The sequence below is a fragment of the Agelaius tricolor genome, unplaced genomic scaffold, assembly GCF_023055355.1.
Source record: "Agelaius tricolor isolate 1412-34295 unplaced genomic scaffold, bAgeTri1.0.p SCAF_5, whole genome shotgun sequence".
NCBI lineage: Eukaryota > Metazoa > Chordata > Aves > Passeriformes > Icteridae > Agelaius > Agelaius tricolor.
Window position 1 is genome coordinate 2,146,984 of NW_027269265.1, and position 15,040 is coordinate 2,162,023.

The following is a 15,040-nucleotide window of genomic DNA, read 5'->3' on the forward strand; positions in this document are numbered from 1 at the left end:
CTCCAGTAAATTGGAAAAAGCTAAATTTCTTTTATTCAAAATCATCACAATATTAAATTCTGAGATTCCACAAACCCCAGTCGTTCTAATACAAACACTTAGGTAGAATTCCTGCCTGTGTCTGGCCATTGTTATAAATTACATTCATGATTAGTTTTGATAAAATCATTTCTATAACTACAAGCAAGTGCCCTCACTCTTGTCAGAAGCAGAATTTGAGGATGAAACTGGCAGGAGAAGCTCTGGAAAGACTAAAAGAAACAGCAGGGATGTTGCTCTGTTCTCCTGGTGCCTCTGGAGCAGCCAGGCAGCCCCTCCCAGCCTGGGCTGCACCAACACAGCTTCAGCCCTTCAGCAGCACAGGCACAGCTCCCCACAGAGCAGGGGCTGGGCCCAGCCCAAAGCAGGAGGGACCTGGGCCCAGCCTAAAGCAGCAGGGACCTGGGCCCAGCCTAAAGCAGCAGGGACCTGGGCCCAGCCCAAAGCAGGAGGGACCTGGGCCCAGCCTAAAGCAGCAGGGACGGACCTGGGCCCAGCCTAAAGCAGCAGGGACTGGTGTATTTGGCAAGGTGGAGCTCTCCTGCCAAGTCTGAAATGCAGGGACAGAGTTTTAAATTTCATCCTGTAAGCACTGGGTTGGGATAATCCTGCAGCAGGAGGCAATCAGGAATGAAAGCAGAATGCATTTGCCTTTGTACACAGAACACTTAAGATGAGCTTGGAGTTGTTTCTGCATCACTTCCTCTCCATCAGTGACCCAGAGGAGAGGACAGATCACTCTGTACATGCCAGAACTTTTAGTAATTTAGTTTTCCACTGTGTATCCTCCATTTATAAATCCTGGATGACTTCAAACAACTGAGTTTTAATCTGCCACCTGGTCAGATGTTTGGGAAGTGGTACTTTGATTTCCTTGTCTTGCAGCAGTTCTTCTTGCTGTCCAGAGCTGGGAGAACCTTGCTGCAGGTCAGCTGAGGCAGGTGCTGTAACTAAAGGAAAAGTTACACCACGTGTATTTGTTTGGAATGGGAATAAAGCACACATGGAATCAATCTTCATACAGAATATGAGCTATAAAACTATTCCTACTGTAATCCTGTATTTTTCAAGCTAAGATCCTGGGGTTTTATGACTGGACTCTAATTAAAGAATTCCATTAAACAAGGAAAATATCCCAGGTGATAGAAATGGAAGAGGCCAATCCGTGTGACCCAGAACTGACACCCTGTAGCAATTCTCCATCCCTCACCTCCAACCTCCCTCCTGTTCCCAGCTCAGCCTTAGAGCTGCCATGGAATGTGGCTCCCAGGAATGAAGAACTGTGCAATGAGGTGCATTGTGAGGCTGCATTTGGGACTTGGGATGGAGTCTGGAAAAGCCAGAGCAGCAGGGAGACATTTGCTTGGCAGCTCCAGCTGCAGAAACACCCAGTGCATGGGGTAAGGGGTGGAAGTGTTACAAACAGAAGTGGTGTTTATTCATCTCCATAATTCAGGATTAAAAAGCACCTGAGTACTCAAACCAGTGAGAGTGTGCAGTTTGTGCAGCCCTCCTGCTGCTGTCTGTCAGGAATGCACATTCCTGGATGAGCCTTACCCTGCCGGGGCTGAGCTGTTTATCCCCAGTGCCCCACGGAGCCGCAGTGCAAAATCCACTTTGTACAGAGTTACTCTTTAGCCAGGGGCTGTTTTGTGCTCAGGACAGAACCAGGAGCAGCCCAACACCCTCAGAGCCAGCAGGGCCCACCCTGGGAGCCAACAAGAGAGCAGCCCCTCCTCAGGGGGAACACTGAACACCATGGCAGCCTTACCCCTGGCAGGTGCTTCCGGGCCAGCCTGGCCGGGTTCCCAGCGCCCCTCTGGTGTTCTCTGGCCAGCTCTGCTGCCTCCCTGAAGCTGTCAAAATAGGGGTGCTGCAGCAGCTGCTCACAGCTCTGCCTCTCTGCAGGGTCCATCCGAAGGCAGCCCTTGAAAAGATGGAGGATCACACCAAACACTCCTTACCCAGCCCTGCACAATCCCTGTGCTCCCCACAGCCCAGGAGCATTCCCACAGGTACCTGTGTTAGCAGCTTTTTAATGGATTCTAAGAGTGGCTGTTCAGTGTCAGCACGAAGCTTGAGGAGCAGCTAATTATCCAACAATTATAAAAATTAATCATGGAATGGTTGGGTTGGAAGGGACCTTAAAGATCATCTTGTTCCAACCCCCTGCCCTGGGCAGAGACACCTGCCCTATCCCAGGCTGCTCTGAGCCCTGCCCAGCCTGGCCTTGGGCACTTCCAGGGATGGACAATCCACAACTGTAGGAGGAATTGTGGCTCAAGGAACTGCTGCAATCACATGGGGCAGCAAACCAGGTCCATTTCTCAGGGAATCTCAAACTCAGTCCCAGACTCTCACACCAGATGATTTGTTTATCCCTGGGCTGGGCTCCTCCACAAACTGGAGTTTCCTCACCTTCATGAGAGCCAGTGCAGAGTATGAAATATTGGGGAATTTCACTTCCAATGGTTCCTGCAGGGAAAAAAAACAACCAGTGAATGGACTCATATTAGCAAACTTTTCATTCATCAGGCACCAAGAGCCAGCTTTCCATAGGAACATAACCTGTTCCTCACAAAGTGCCTCCATCACTCCATGGGTTCAGAGGCCCAGCAGCTCTGAGGATGTGCCACCAGAAATGGGGCAAAGCAGCAGAGATTAAACATTTTTTGACTGCTTTAACACAGATTGTAAGCTAAAATGTCATGAGAGGTTCAGCCACCTCCAAATAATATTCTGGTGCACACTGGCAAAGTAGAGGACAAAGTTTTTGGATAAGGAAAAAACACTGCACAGCAAAGGACAGGGCAGGGTGGGAAGGGAGGGAAGTGCAGCTGCAGGCAGCTCTTACCATGATCTCTGGGTCTGGAATTCTTACCCCACTGAAGAACTGGTTGGTGCTGAACACTTGCTGGTGCCTGGGAATGAGATCCCCTTCAACCAAAAATTTAAAAAAGAAAAAAAAAAAAAATTGGAGTAATTTGCTTAATTTTACAGTGCCTGCATTGAATGTGGCTGCATCCTCTAACAAGGCTGATGCCATCCAAGACAGCATCTCAAGAGGTGGAGCATCACCAAGTGAGCCAAGGCAATGTCCTTTGTGACAATCAATGTCCATTTGGGCCACCCGTGATCCCACACCCCTGTGACTGTGCTGAAGGAAAGGCAGGGCCACAACTGTTCCAGCTGCAGGAGAATTTAACTCCTTTTGGAAGAAATTCTCTTTGGAACTCCTGAGGGTGGGGTACAGGACAGAGCTGGAACACAGCCCCACCTGAGCCTGCTGCAGCTTTTCCCCAAGGCAGCGTTTTTGAAGCTCAGAGCACCCCAGAGTGAGGAAAATGTTCAAATCAAATCCATAGCAAAGGAGTGCCCCAGTACAGTGCCCCATAATGGCACAGCTTCAATCAAGGAGCTTTGCTCTGCCTCACTCCAGCACCTGCATCCAACAATCAATGGGAATCTCCTCTGGCTAAAACCCTGCCATCAAAAATTAATTGTATCTGCCTAACACTGGCATTAATGAACTCTGGAGGATGAAGGAATTGGTGATGAACTATTTTTCTAGGTAAGGAGCTTATCTGTTTAAAGCCATTAGTCACCTTTGTAGTTTTATAAACTGCTCAGTTAAAATTACAACTCTCTGTTCATTCCAACAAATTGCAGTGAAAAGTGGGGGGTTGTTCATTGTCACCCAAGAAATCAGATGTTACACACCAAAACTGAAAAGAATCAATGGGCCTGGATTAGTTTAAGTGTTATGGGGGATAAGGGCTCTTTTATTTAACAAAGAGGCTCCCAAATCCATTGATGAACAACAAGAAACAGGTGGAACAGACAGGCTGTGGTGTTCACAGTCCCCTTCCCAGGCACACAGCCACCAACAGGCCCTGACAACACTGGAGACCCCCCAGGCTGGGATGAATTCAATCCAGCTGTTCATGGACCACTTGGTTTGGTAGCAAACCCTGAAACAAACACCTGGATCTTGGAAACCTTTATGCCAAACATTCCTGGTCCTTTCTGCTACAGACACCTCATGTTTTTGTCTGTGTGCAGGCAGCTGAAGTTGCTCCCCCACCCCAGCAGGGACCAGCAGGGGCATCCAGTGGTCACCAAACACATCCCACATCTTTCCTCATCTGCACCAGCCCCAGCTGCCCAGAGGGTAAGGACAGAGCAGGGATGGTTCCAGGCAGTCTGCAGGCAGTGATCCCAGCTCCCAGCCTGGTTCACTGTGGGCCTGTCAGCACCTGCACACAATGCCAGCAACACCATCTCAGCTCCTTCTTAAGGACAGGAACCCCTCAAATGAAACTGCACCTTATAGAGAGAGATCTGCTGGCTGAATCCCCCCTGGCTGCCACAGACACATTTTATGGAAAATCCTTTTGCTAGGATCTGTTCTCCTGAGCAGCTGAGAGGCCTCAGAAACAAAATGCAAACAAGAATTATCTGCTGCTGTGGAATGCAACAGGGGCATCTGGGATTGGTCTCATGTGGTTGCTTTTAATTAATGGCCAATCACAGCCCAGCTGCCTTGGACTCTCTGGTCAGTCACAAGATTTTATGATCATTCCATTCCTTTCTTTCCTTTCAAGCCTTCTGATGAAATCCTTTCTTTTGTTCTTTTAGTATAGTTTTAATATATCATTTTAATATAATATATAAAATAAGAAATACAAAATATTACATTATTATATTAATATATTTAGATATGTATTTATACTAATATATTTATGTTATATTTAATGCTATTGTTATTATTGTTATTATTATTTTATATAAAATAATAAATCGCCCTTCTGAAACATGGGAGTCAAGACTCTCATCTCCTCCCTCGTCCCGAGAGCCCTGCGAACACCACCGCACCTGGCCGCTCGCCGTTCCCGCCGCAGAGGGCACCATGCATCCCTCCGGGGCAGGCCCCAGCGGGGCTGTGTGTGCCGGGGACGCTCACCCAGCGTTCTGCGGATCAGGTACAGCTGATCCACGTCCGACTTGCCGGGCCACAGGGGCATCCCCGAGAGCAGCTCGGCGAACACGCAGCCGATGGCCCACACGTCCACGGGGGGGCCGTACTGGGTGTCCCCCACCAGCAGCTCCGGGCTGCGGTACCACCTGGTGGCCACGTAGTCCGTGTAGTAATCGCTGGGACCTGCTGGCTCGGGGCAGGGCAGAGAGACACGAACACAGGAACGTGGGGTCAGAGCCGTGCACAGGAGCCATCGTCACTTGTGACATTTTGGGGCATCTCCTGGCAGGCCAGAGCTGCAGGAGCAGCGTGAGTCACTGGCCACCAGCGGAACCCAACTTTGGAAACGCTCGGGAGCTGGTAAAAATCAAGAGCGTGTTTTCCTCCAAATGAAAATCTGCACAGCTCCACAGCCGGGCCCTGCACAGCCAGTGGGCAGTTCTCAGAACCCATGTGATTTATCTGAAGAGGAGCTAAAAAAACCCCAGATTAGGGGGTTTATTTACAACGGAAAATGTGAAGCCATTGTTTGCAGAGGCAGCCCGAGGGGCTTTTCCTGCCAGGGAGCTCCAGCTGTGTCTGCAGCCCTGCACAAACAACGGCTGGGCAGCTCCGAGACGCCAGGGCCGCTTCCCTGCCTCCCCCGTGCCAGCACCCCCCGCGCCCGGCAGGGAGCTCCGCTTGTTCGCGGCTGGTTCAGGAACCTCTACCCGGCCCTCAGCAGAGTTCCCTGGGCAAACACACAGCTACCACACAAGAGGATGTGCAGTGTGTCAGACACAGCCAGGCGAGGGCTGCGATGGCTCATCCCACACTCCCAGGACATGAAGAGTGCCAATAAATTCAGCACTCACTCAGTATGCGAGCAAATCCAAAGTCACAGAGTTTGATGACAGAGTGCTTCGTGATCAGGATGTTCTCTGGCTTCACATCCCTGTGGATGCACTGGAAGAAGAAAAAGAAGCAAGGTTGGAAGCATTTCACCTGGCCCTCAGATAAATTCAGCCAGACCCCTTTGCAGCACACTGTGGCAGGCAGCTCTTCCTGCTGAAGGGTTTCTGAGCAGCAGGACAAGGACCTGGCCACAGCCCAGGCTCTGTGCAGGCTCCCAGCTTCAGCTCTGCATCCCCTGGGAAGCTCCTGCCCAATGGTTTTGCTGACAAAGCTCAGCACGAGCTCTGCTCAGCACAGGTGACACATCCAGAGCTGGGGACCCTCCAGAGAGGGAGGATGTGACTCCAGTGAAGGGCCACTGAAATTTATGGGACTGGGATGTCACATCCAAAGAGAGCATGAGGGAGCTGGGACCATCAAGAAAAGGCTCCAGGTGAAACTCCTCAATGGGCATGAAATCCCTGATGGGGAGGAGGAAAGGGGACTGCTCTTGGTGGGGCACTGAAAGGACACAGACCATGGGCACAGACTGAACACAAAGGAAATTCCATTTAAACCTGACCAATTTATTTTATCTTTTTTACTGAGGGCATGGCCACACACCCAAACAGATTGTCCAGAGAGTCTGTGGAGACTCCAGCCTTGGAGCTTTGAAATCCTGACTGGAAAAGTTTCTGAACAGTCTGTTCTGGCTGAGCCAGACTGACTGCAAGGGTTGGATGAGGAGATCTCTAGAACCCCCTTCCAACATCAGCAATTCTGTGATCCTTTGGAGGTGACCTTGTCCTTCACAACAACCAAATTGGGGCCTGGCAAAGAATTTTTGCTGATCAAACTGACAAAACCTTTATTTCTTTTGTTCTGCTCAACTCACTGGGGTCTCACTCATGTTGTCCCTCTCCCATCATCACCTCAGAGCAAACCCCTTGGACTTTCCTTGCCAAGCTGGTGGTAAATTACTGTGTCTCCTCCTGAGGACTGAAATGCTGCTTATTAAACCACATGGAGCTCCAAAAAGGGCAGCTGCACAAAACCTCATCACCTGTGATCTACAGCAGCTCAGGCTGCAGCATCTCATTGTTCCCTCTGCTCCCAAACTCCACTAAATCTTCCAGACTGAGCAAGGGAACAGAAAAAAGACACAAACCAACAAATCTTGGAAGCAGGAGAGACCTGTGGCCAAGTTCCTGTGCCTCAACTGGACATCATTCCCTCAGCAAAGACCAAACACCCATGCCAGGCCCATCTCCTGCCCCACTCTTAAATCTCAAGTGTTGGCAGATGAACAAAAATAAAGACAATTAGAGCTAAGTTTGGCTAAAGAGCTTCTCCAAAAGGCTCCTTCTCCTTCCCTGCTTCTTAAAATGTTCCCACTGACATATCTGACACACACACAGCTCCAGAGAGCAGAGGAGGGAGTAAAAAGGATTTACTGTGTCTAAGTTTTGAAATGTCTTCACTGGTGCCATGGTTCAATCCCATGCCAGTAAAGTGAGGCACTTGCTGTGAAATCCAGCTGATGAGCTGCCAGGGCAGGTTCCTGAAGGGCAGCAGCAGTGCAGGGCCCAGGCAATCACACAAGGATCATTCCCACTCCTCCTGGAGGATTTTCTAGGGTCTTAGAGCAAATCCCTCCCTGACAGCCAAGCCAAGGGACTGTGTGACAGTGAAGGCAGCTGGTGTGGGTGTACACCAATATTTCAGGTGTGTTTCCTGTTCAGAACAGGGGATAGCACCTGCCTCCATCCCATGAAAGCTCTGGAATCAGGAAAATGCCAAGAGAGGCCCCCTCTCTGCCCCAAGGCCACGTTCCAGCAATCATTGGTGCAGCTCAGGGACTCACATTGTGTTTATGGCAGAAGTTCACAGCCTGCAGGGTCTGCCAGGTTATGCTCTTCACCAGGTACTCTGGCACCCTGTTGGAAAGAAACACAGTTTTATTTTGGCCATTAATAATGAATTGTCTATTTCAGGGGAAATGAGTGCTGACATTGTACAGGGATCTCTGAGCAAAACCATCAGGGAAGTCAGGAAACCCTTCCAAAGGCAGCCAGGGCAGCAAGAGAAGAGGATTTGTGTCTGGTGCCAGTGTCACAGCCAGCAAGGGCTGCCACTGTGACCACACAGCAAAGTGTGTGAGTCCATCCCAGAGCCTGTCCTACAGCTCCTGGCAAGCCTGAAATGCCAGCAGGAGTTTCTGCCTCTGCACCTCTCAGGGCTGGAGCTGCTGGGGTATCCATGGTACACACACAGGGAATGCTGCCATGGCACTGCTTGTCCCGAGTGGAGAGGTGAAAAATGGGCCAGGGAAGGGTGCTCAGACCAGAGTACAAAGCCCTGCTTTGGTCTGGATCTCCCTCCTTCCCTCCCACAGCCAGCAAACATTTCCCAGCCCCCTCTCCTTTCTTTCAGTTACTGGGCAACAGTTCTTGAACTTCCCTGGCTGTCTGTAAACATCTTCCACAACCCCAGGAAAGGCAGGAGCGACAATCTTGACATTTTCCAACTCCAACACAATTTTATTTCACATGTTTAGTGCTGAAAAGCTTCTGGTTCATAATAAATGAAAACACTCCCCCAAACTAAACCAAAACAATGCAAGGCTAAGTTTTTCTTTCACACCTGGCTGTCAGTGGGTCAGTGACACTCTGCTGACACTGTGAGTAGAGATTCCTTCCAGAAACATCCCAGAATGATGGCAGTGCTGCTGTGACAGTTAAAAAGGGGATGGAGTTGGTCAAATGAGCTGGAATCAGCCCATGCCCACCCATCTTCACCTGACCCCAAAAGACTTGACCATCTGCCCTAGCAAAGCTGAAAAGCAAAGCAAGCAGCCAGCTGTTACATGTTCCTTCTCACTGGAGTTGTTCTGATCAGCAGTCAGCAAATGGGAGGCATTTATTTCCTTCAGGAGAGTTTTCCATCCCCTCTTCAGATTCCAGGGAAAGGTTCAAAGTGGGATGGCAGCTCACAAAGCTCTCAGCTTTGTCACATGCTGTCAGCATGCTCCTTCCTCCCGGAGAAAGGGAGTCAATAACAAAACTCTTGTTTACTCAACCCCCCATGCTGCAGCAAATTCCCAGCCCCAGGCCTGGGAAACGATTTATGGACTCCTGCTTTAGCATTTCCCCAGCACCAAGGCACCGGGATAATTAGGGACAGAGGGAGTGGCCTTCACAAGGTGTGGACAGAACAAACCTGTGTGGAGCTCACACGTGGTGCAAGCACCTGTTGGAAGAGGAGTTTTGCAGAAAGCAAAAAAACCCCAAAAAACTGCAAGTTTTGCAGAGAGGTGCAGGCTCAGCTCTTAGGAATTACTCCTCACTCCAAGTGTTCCAAAGTGTAGATGTGGCACTTGGGGACAACGATTTAGTGGCGAACACGGCAGTGCTGCATTAACAGTTGCTCTCAGAAGGCTTTTCCAACCTGAAGGATTCTGCAAGTCCCTGATTCTGTGTTTGGGTGCCCATTGCCCGCAGTGATGGCAGCAGTGGAAGGAGCAGCTGCTCCCCAGCCCCGGTTCGCTGCTCTCCCTCAGCCGGAGCCCTCGGAAGGAGCAGAACACAATGACACAAGGACACAATGCGCTCCCCAGCCCCGGTTCACTGCTCTCCCTCAGCTGGAGCAGGACCCAATGACACAATGACACAAATTGCCCCCCAGCCCTCGTTCGCCCTCCCCGGCAGGTGGAACCCTCGGAAGGAGCAGGACACAATGACACAAGGACACAAATTGCTCCCCAGCCCCGGTTCGCTGCTCTCCCTCAGCCGGAGCCCTCGGAAGGAGCAGGACACAAGGACCCAATGACACAAATTGCTCCCCAGCCCCGGCTCGCTCTCCCCGGCAGGTGGAACCCTTGGAAGGAGCAGGACCCAATGACACAATGACACAATGCGCTCCCCAGCCCCGGTTCGCTGCTCTCCCTCAGCCGGAGCTCTCCCAGACGCTCGGCTCGGCGCTGCCGTCCCCGCGCTGAGCGGGGCTGTGCGGGAACGCGGCTCCCAGGCCGCTCCTGTGCCGAGCCACAGCAACGGAGCCAGTGCCCGGCACTGGGCTGCTGAGAAACTGTCGGAACTCAGTGCATCCCTCTGGGTGTCCAGAGTTGTCGGGACCCCTGCCAGGGGCTCAGAGGCGCTGGCACACAGCCCAGAACACCTGTGGGTTTGATTAGGACCCGTGGAGCAAATTACCGGCTTTGTATGAAGACCTGAAAGCCACAGAAGTTTAAGTAGTGTAATAATAAAATTATCACTAGATGAAAAAGTAGATTTTGGGGTTTTTAGAATAGGGGTTTTGGGGACAAGATGGAGGGACTTGGGCGTGTCCAGCCTTTCTTCTTCTTCTTCACTACCTCCATCTTCTGCTGTGATGGTGGCACTTACAGATTGGTTTAGAGTGGAAACTCACTGCCTAACATAGGTGATAGGTATTGGGAAGTAACTGTAAATGTCTTATATGTAGTTTGTAGTATAAAGAGATAACAGTGCCCTGGGGGCAGTCAGTGTGCCTGGAACTGTCCTGCTGGATGGACCTCGGCAGGGCAGCAGAAAAATTTTTATAGATAAGATACAACAAACAACTCTGAGACCGAGAAATGAAGAGCCCTGACTCATCCTTCGAACGTGCGGGCCGGAACAGAGACTGCTCACGTGTCTCGGGGCTGCCACGAACTGCAACGTGCCGAGAAGAGCCCTGGCCTGTGATGAATGAGCCGGCTCTGAAGGGCCCGGGGCAGCACCGGGGCAGCGCGGGGCGCTCACTCACCCGCGGGGGTGCCGAGAAGAGCCCTGGCGTGTGATGAATGAGCCGGCTCTGAAGGGCCCGGGGCAGCACCGGGGCAGCGCGGGGCGCTCACTCACCCGCGGGGGTGCCGAGAAGAGCCCTGGCCTGTGATGAATGAGCCGGCTCTGAAGGGCCCGGGGCAGCACCGGGGCAGCGCGGGGCGCTCACTCACCCGCGGGGGTGCCTGTCCAGCTCCTGCAGCACCGTGTGCTCGCAGTACTCCAGCACCAGGTGCAGCCGCCGCTTCCTCCGGAACACCTCCAGCAGCTTCACCAGGTTCGGGTGTTTGAGGTGCTGCAACACACGGGGGGTGGGCTGGTCAGAACTGCACAGGGTGAAGGGGTGGGGACCAGGTTTGTGTCCTGCAGGGTCACAGTTCCTTAAGCTGAACCCTTTCTACAAGCACAGCTCAGCCTCTGGGTATTTGTTTTGGGAGCTGACCTCAATGGGTGGGCAACAAGCTCTGCCCAGGGCTCCATCCAGGGCTCCATCCCTCTGGCACTGGGAAGCACCAGTATCCCCCTTGTCCTTGGGTATTGGGAAGGGATTCCTGGCTGGGAGGGTGGGGAGAGGCTGGCACAGGTGCCCAGAGCAGCTGGGGCTGCCCCTGGATCCCTGGCAGTGCCCAAGGCCAGGCTGGACAGGGCTTGGAGCAGCCTGGGACAGTGGGAGGTGTCCCTGCCATGGCAGGGGTGGGATGGGAGGAGCTTTGGAATCCCTTCCAACCCAAACCATCCTGGGATTCTATGGTTTCAAGAGTCTCCAAACTCCCACTCCACGTCCCTTGGCTCCTGGCCACAAAACCCCCTTGGTCTGCAAGGTGTTTACTGGACAGAAAAATGATTTATCAGGCCCATAATTTTCTGCTGATGAAACACAATCTCACTCCATCTCAACAAACAGGAGTTGCCTAAGCAAGGAGGTGCCTCAACAAACAAACAAACAAACTGTCACTATTTGCAGAGAAAAATCTGAAAAGAGTCAAGCAGGTCTGCACTTGTTCAAGTCAACAGTGATCAACACAGATCCTGCTGTGCCTGGCTGCAGTGGCTTTGGATCCTTAAGGATGATGCAGCTCCCAAGCTGCTTTACAAGGAACTTCTGCCATGATTATTTTCCTTTTCAGATGTTTAATATCATTTAAACCTTAATGTAAATCTAGCATTATTCACTGAAATAATATAGCTACACATCCTGTGTTTGCTTTGGATAAGAGAAAAACTTTGGCTGCTTCTTCCAAAATGTAACTGAAAAATAATTATGCTTTTTCCTAGATTATTGTTTTCCTAGGATAGCAGGTGTACAAATCATGAGCACCATGGAAACGGTGCAAAGGGGACACTTCCCATTTCTTGGAACACAAAGCTGAGGGTACTGTGTGCCATCACCCAGCAGCAAGTTTGAAACAAAGAAAAGGAATTTTTTTTTTTTTTTTCCCACAACACATTCCTAAAGCCTCAGGACACTATGGAGACCAAATGAACACATGAGTTCCAAAGAGATGGGACAGAGTCCCAAAGATCTGCAGATGGATGAAGCAACAGGCACAGCCTTTGCTGCAGAATCCTTGCCCAGGAGCTGGGAGGGTGAAAGGAAACCTTACCTGATCCTCTCCCCCTGTCTCCCAGATCTCTGCTCATTTCTGCATGCTGGATAGACCTGGGGTGTGACTCACTGCAGATGCTCCTGTGCTTTTATTTCATGGGGAAAATAAAGGCAGAAGCTGAAGGAGTAACCCATTTCTGAAGGAGTGACCCATTTTTGTGTGAGGATGAGCACTCACAGAGAGGTCAGGGAAGGATCAGCAAGGACAAGGCTCACTGGTGCCAGTTCTGCTGTCACTTCCATGTGGAATAGCTGATCCTGCATAGCCCCTGGCATTCAATCCACAGCTGGATCCTGCACATCCAGGGGCTCAGAAAGGGCGTTTGAAGGAGGAGCTGGGGCAGATTTATCAATTGTGGAGCAGGGAGAGCTGTGTCCCCTGGCTGTCCCCCTCCGCAATCAGCCTAGCCTCACTTTTTGCCCATGTGTTTTATATTGGCTCCAACTGTTCTGGTCAATCTCCCGGGCGCAGAGGGGTCTGTGACACACACCAAGGGCAGAGCTGTGCCCACACCGGCCAGGACACGGCTGGCTCCATGGGGACAGAGCCTGGCTCGCTCCCTCCGTGCAGGGCACACCGTGACTGCGCTGATGCTGCTCCTGCCAAGCCCGCCGGCTGCTCATGGCCGTGCCTCAGCTCCCATCTGCTCCTGCCTGCCCGCCCCGGCCAGGATCACCCGGCATCGCCATCTCTGGACAAGAGGGTCGGACATTCCTTGGCACTGGCTTTCTTTCAGAGGAACTGCCTGACCTGGGCACTTCATGGTGCTCCATCACCCCTGTCTCTTTGCTTCCCCCATCACCTCACAGATGCCCTCATGCCCCGGCTCTTCACGGCTGCCCTCACACCCCGTCCCCTCACGACGCCCCATCCCCTCACGACGCCCCGTCCCCTCAGGACGCTCTGTCCCCTCCTAGCTGTCCTCACACTTTGTAGCCTCACGATGTCCCCTCACGGATGTCCTCACACCCTGACCCCTCACGACCGTCCCCGGCAGCTCCCTCAGGGCTGGCCGCTCCCCGCCGGGGCTCGCCATGGCAGGCACAGCCCAGCGGGGTCCGTCCCGCCGCGCCCGCCCACCTTGAGCATGCGGATCTCCCTCAGGGCGATCTTCCGGATCACCGGGTCCTCCTCGGACTCCAGGAATTTCTTGATGGCCACAATCTGCCCCGTGTCCTTGTTGCGGCACTTGAAGACGACGCCGTAGGAGCCCTCCCCGACCTTGCCCAGCTTCTCGTAGCGCTCCATGGCCGGGCGGCTCCGCCGCCGCCTCAGCGCGGAGCCGGAGCAGGAGCCGGGGCGGGCCCCGGGCGGGGGAGCCTCCCCGGCGGGCACGGCCCCAGGAACCGCCCCGGGGACACCGCCACGGCCGGGGCGGGCCCGGGGGAAGGGAGGGAGAGCGGGGCTCCCCGTGGCCGCAGCCGGGGCCGTACACTGACTCCGCGCCTCACGATCCCCCCTTCGTGCCCCGCAGCGCCGTGTTCATGGAGTCACAGAACCACTCATGGACTGGACGGGAAGGGACCTTAAAGACCACCCAGCTCCAACCACCCTGCCATGATCACGTTGTTTCTGCACCTCTCTGCCTGTCCAGAGGATCGCTAGGTTTGACTCCTTTTCCTGCAGGGTTGGAAGAGGGCGCATCCTCCCACAGGCTCTGCCAGCCTCGGGCAGCAGCCGCAGTTCCCTCTGGCTCCTGGAGGTTCCCCTGGAACATCTTCCCACTGCACGGTGCCATTAGCTCAGCTCTGCCACTGAATGGTGTTGTAGTGCGTTCTTATATTTTGTAATACCTTGAAGTAGTTGGTTTGTATTCCCATGTTTTTCCCAAATGGTTTATCCCAGACTGCACCCCCCCCCCTCCTTTTGTGTTATCCCTTTCCTGGGATAAGATCTCCAAAACCCCCACCCTGGCTCTCTGCCAGTCACCTCGGCATCCCAGCCCCCTACCTAGAAGTTTCGGTCCAAGTTGTCGAGTGATTAGCCAGGGGCCAAGGGTCAACCCCCCAAGTCCTGCCCCATACGCTGTTTTGTATGTCTGTCCCCCCAGCACCCATCCCCCAGAGATACCTATTGGTCAGTAGGATTTTATCTATGTTAGTTTCCTCCCCCCTTTAAATGTAAGCTTCGAACATCCCCCAGCGCTCTCGGCAGGAGGAACCCCCTGAGGCAGAGGAGCTCCCTCGGGACTCCTTAATAAAACCTTGGAATATCCCCTGCTGGGAGACGGCCCCTTTCCTCTTCCACCGACGTCTCGGTCGTCTCTGCTGCAGCAAAGGCAACCAGCCTGAGTGCCCTCAGCACCCTCGGGGCACAGAGAGTGTCTCCCTGCAGTCGGCCGTGGTGGGGCTGCACCCCCCACTCTCTGCCGACCCGGGTAAGGCCCAGGGACATTGAGGGACTTGCAGAGGAATGGGCTCCTGCCAGCAGCCAGACCCTTTCTGGGAGCTTTCCAGCCCTGACCATCCTCTTCTCTGTCCTGGTGCATCCGGCTGGATCCCTGGATCCTCATCCCTCTCCTCATCCCCTGACCAAGGTGGCCTTTTGTGGTGGTAATTTCTTTCAATATTAGATCTGAATATGAGTGTGGCCACCCCACTCCATCTCATGCCTCCTCCCTCCCCAATCCTTCCCCACTCCTAAGTAAGATCCACTAATTATTTTTCTTCCCAAGCCATATTCATCAGGGATGTGCAGTCCTCACATTCCAGCTGCCAAGACTGACCCCACCAGAGTTAACC

General features: G+C 52.8%; 1 protein-coding gene across 11 annotated transcripts; it reads right to left on the reverse strand.

The window, feature by feature from the left end:
- Positions 1–8: 8 nt before the first annotated feature.
- Positions 9–13,717, reverse strand: CDKL1 (cyclin dependent kinase like 1). 11 transcript variants are annotated; one of them, XR_011679076.1, is made up of 10 exons: positions 13,380–13,712; positions 10,866–10,987; positions 7,755–7,827; positions 5,872–5,962; positions 5,003–5,203; positions 2,894–2,976; positions 2,458–2,514; positions 1,811–1,966; positions 527–989; positions 9–387 (listed from the first exon to the last, which is right to left on the reverse strand). XR_011679076.1 is itself a non-coding variant. In XM_071426061.1 (9 exons), the coding sequence occupies exons 1-9, from the start codon at positions 13,545–13,547 to the stop codon at positions 832–834; spliced, it is 1,038 nt and encodes a 345-aa protein (XP_071282162.1). In that variant the 5' UTR covers positions 13,548–13,717; the 3' UTR covers positions 9–831. The 11 variants fall into 11 exon arrangements, 6 of the variants coding, with proteins under 6 accessions (XP_071282162.1, XP_071282161.1, XP_071282164.1 ...); XR_011679075.1 differs by having other exon boundaries at positions 9–441; XR_011679073.1 differs by having other exon boundaries at positions 9–468.
- Between the last annotated feature and the right edge of the window lie 1,323 nt (positions 13,718–15,040).

Bases quoted from the DNA above. Each gene is read 5' to 3' on its own strand.
- CDKL1 (XM_071426059.1), bottom strand. From the start codon at position 13,547: ATGGAGCGCTACGAGAAGCTGGGCAAGGTCGGGGAGGGCTCCTACGGC. The intron at 7,828-10,865 runs GTGAGTGAGCGC...TCTTTCCAACAG, and splicing joins CTGGACAGGCACCCCCGCGG to GGTGCCAGAGTACCTGGTGA. The intron at 2,515-2,893 runs GTAAGAGCTGCC...TTTTCCCTGCAG, and splicing joins TTCCAGACCCAGAGATCATG to GAACCATTGGAAGTGAAATT.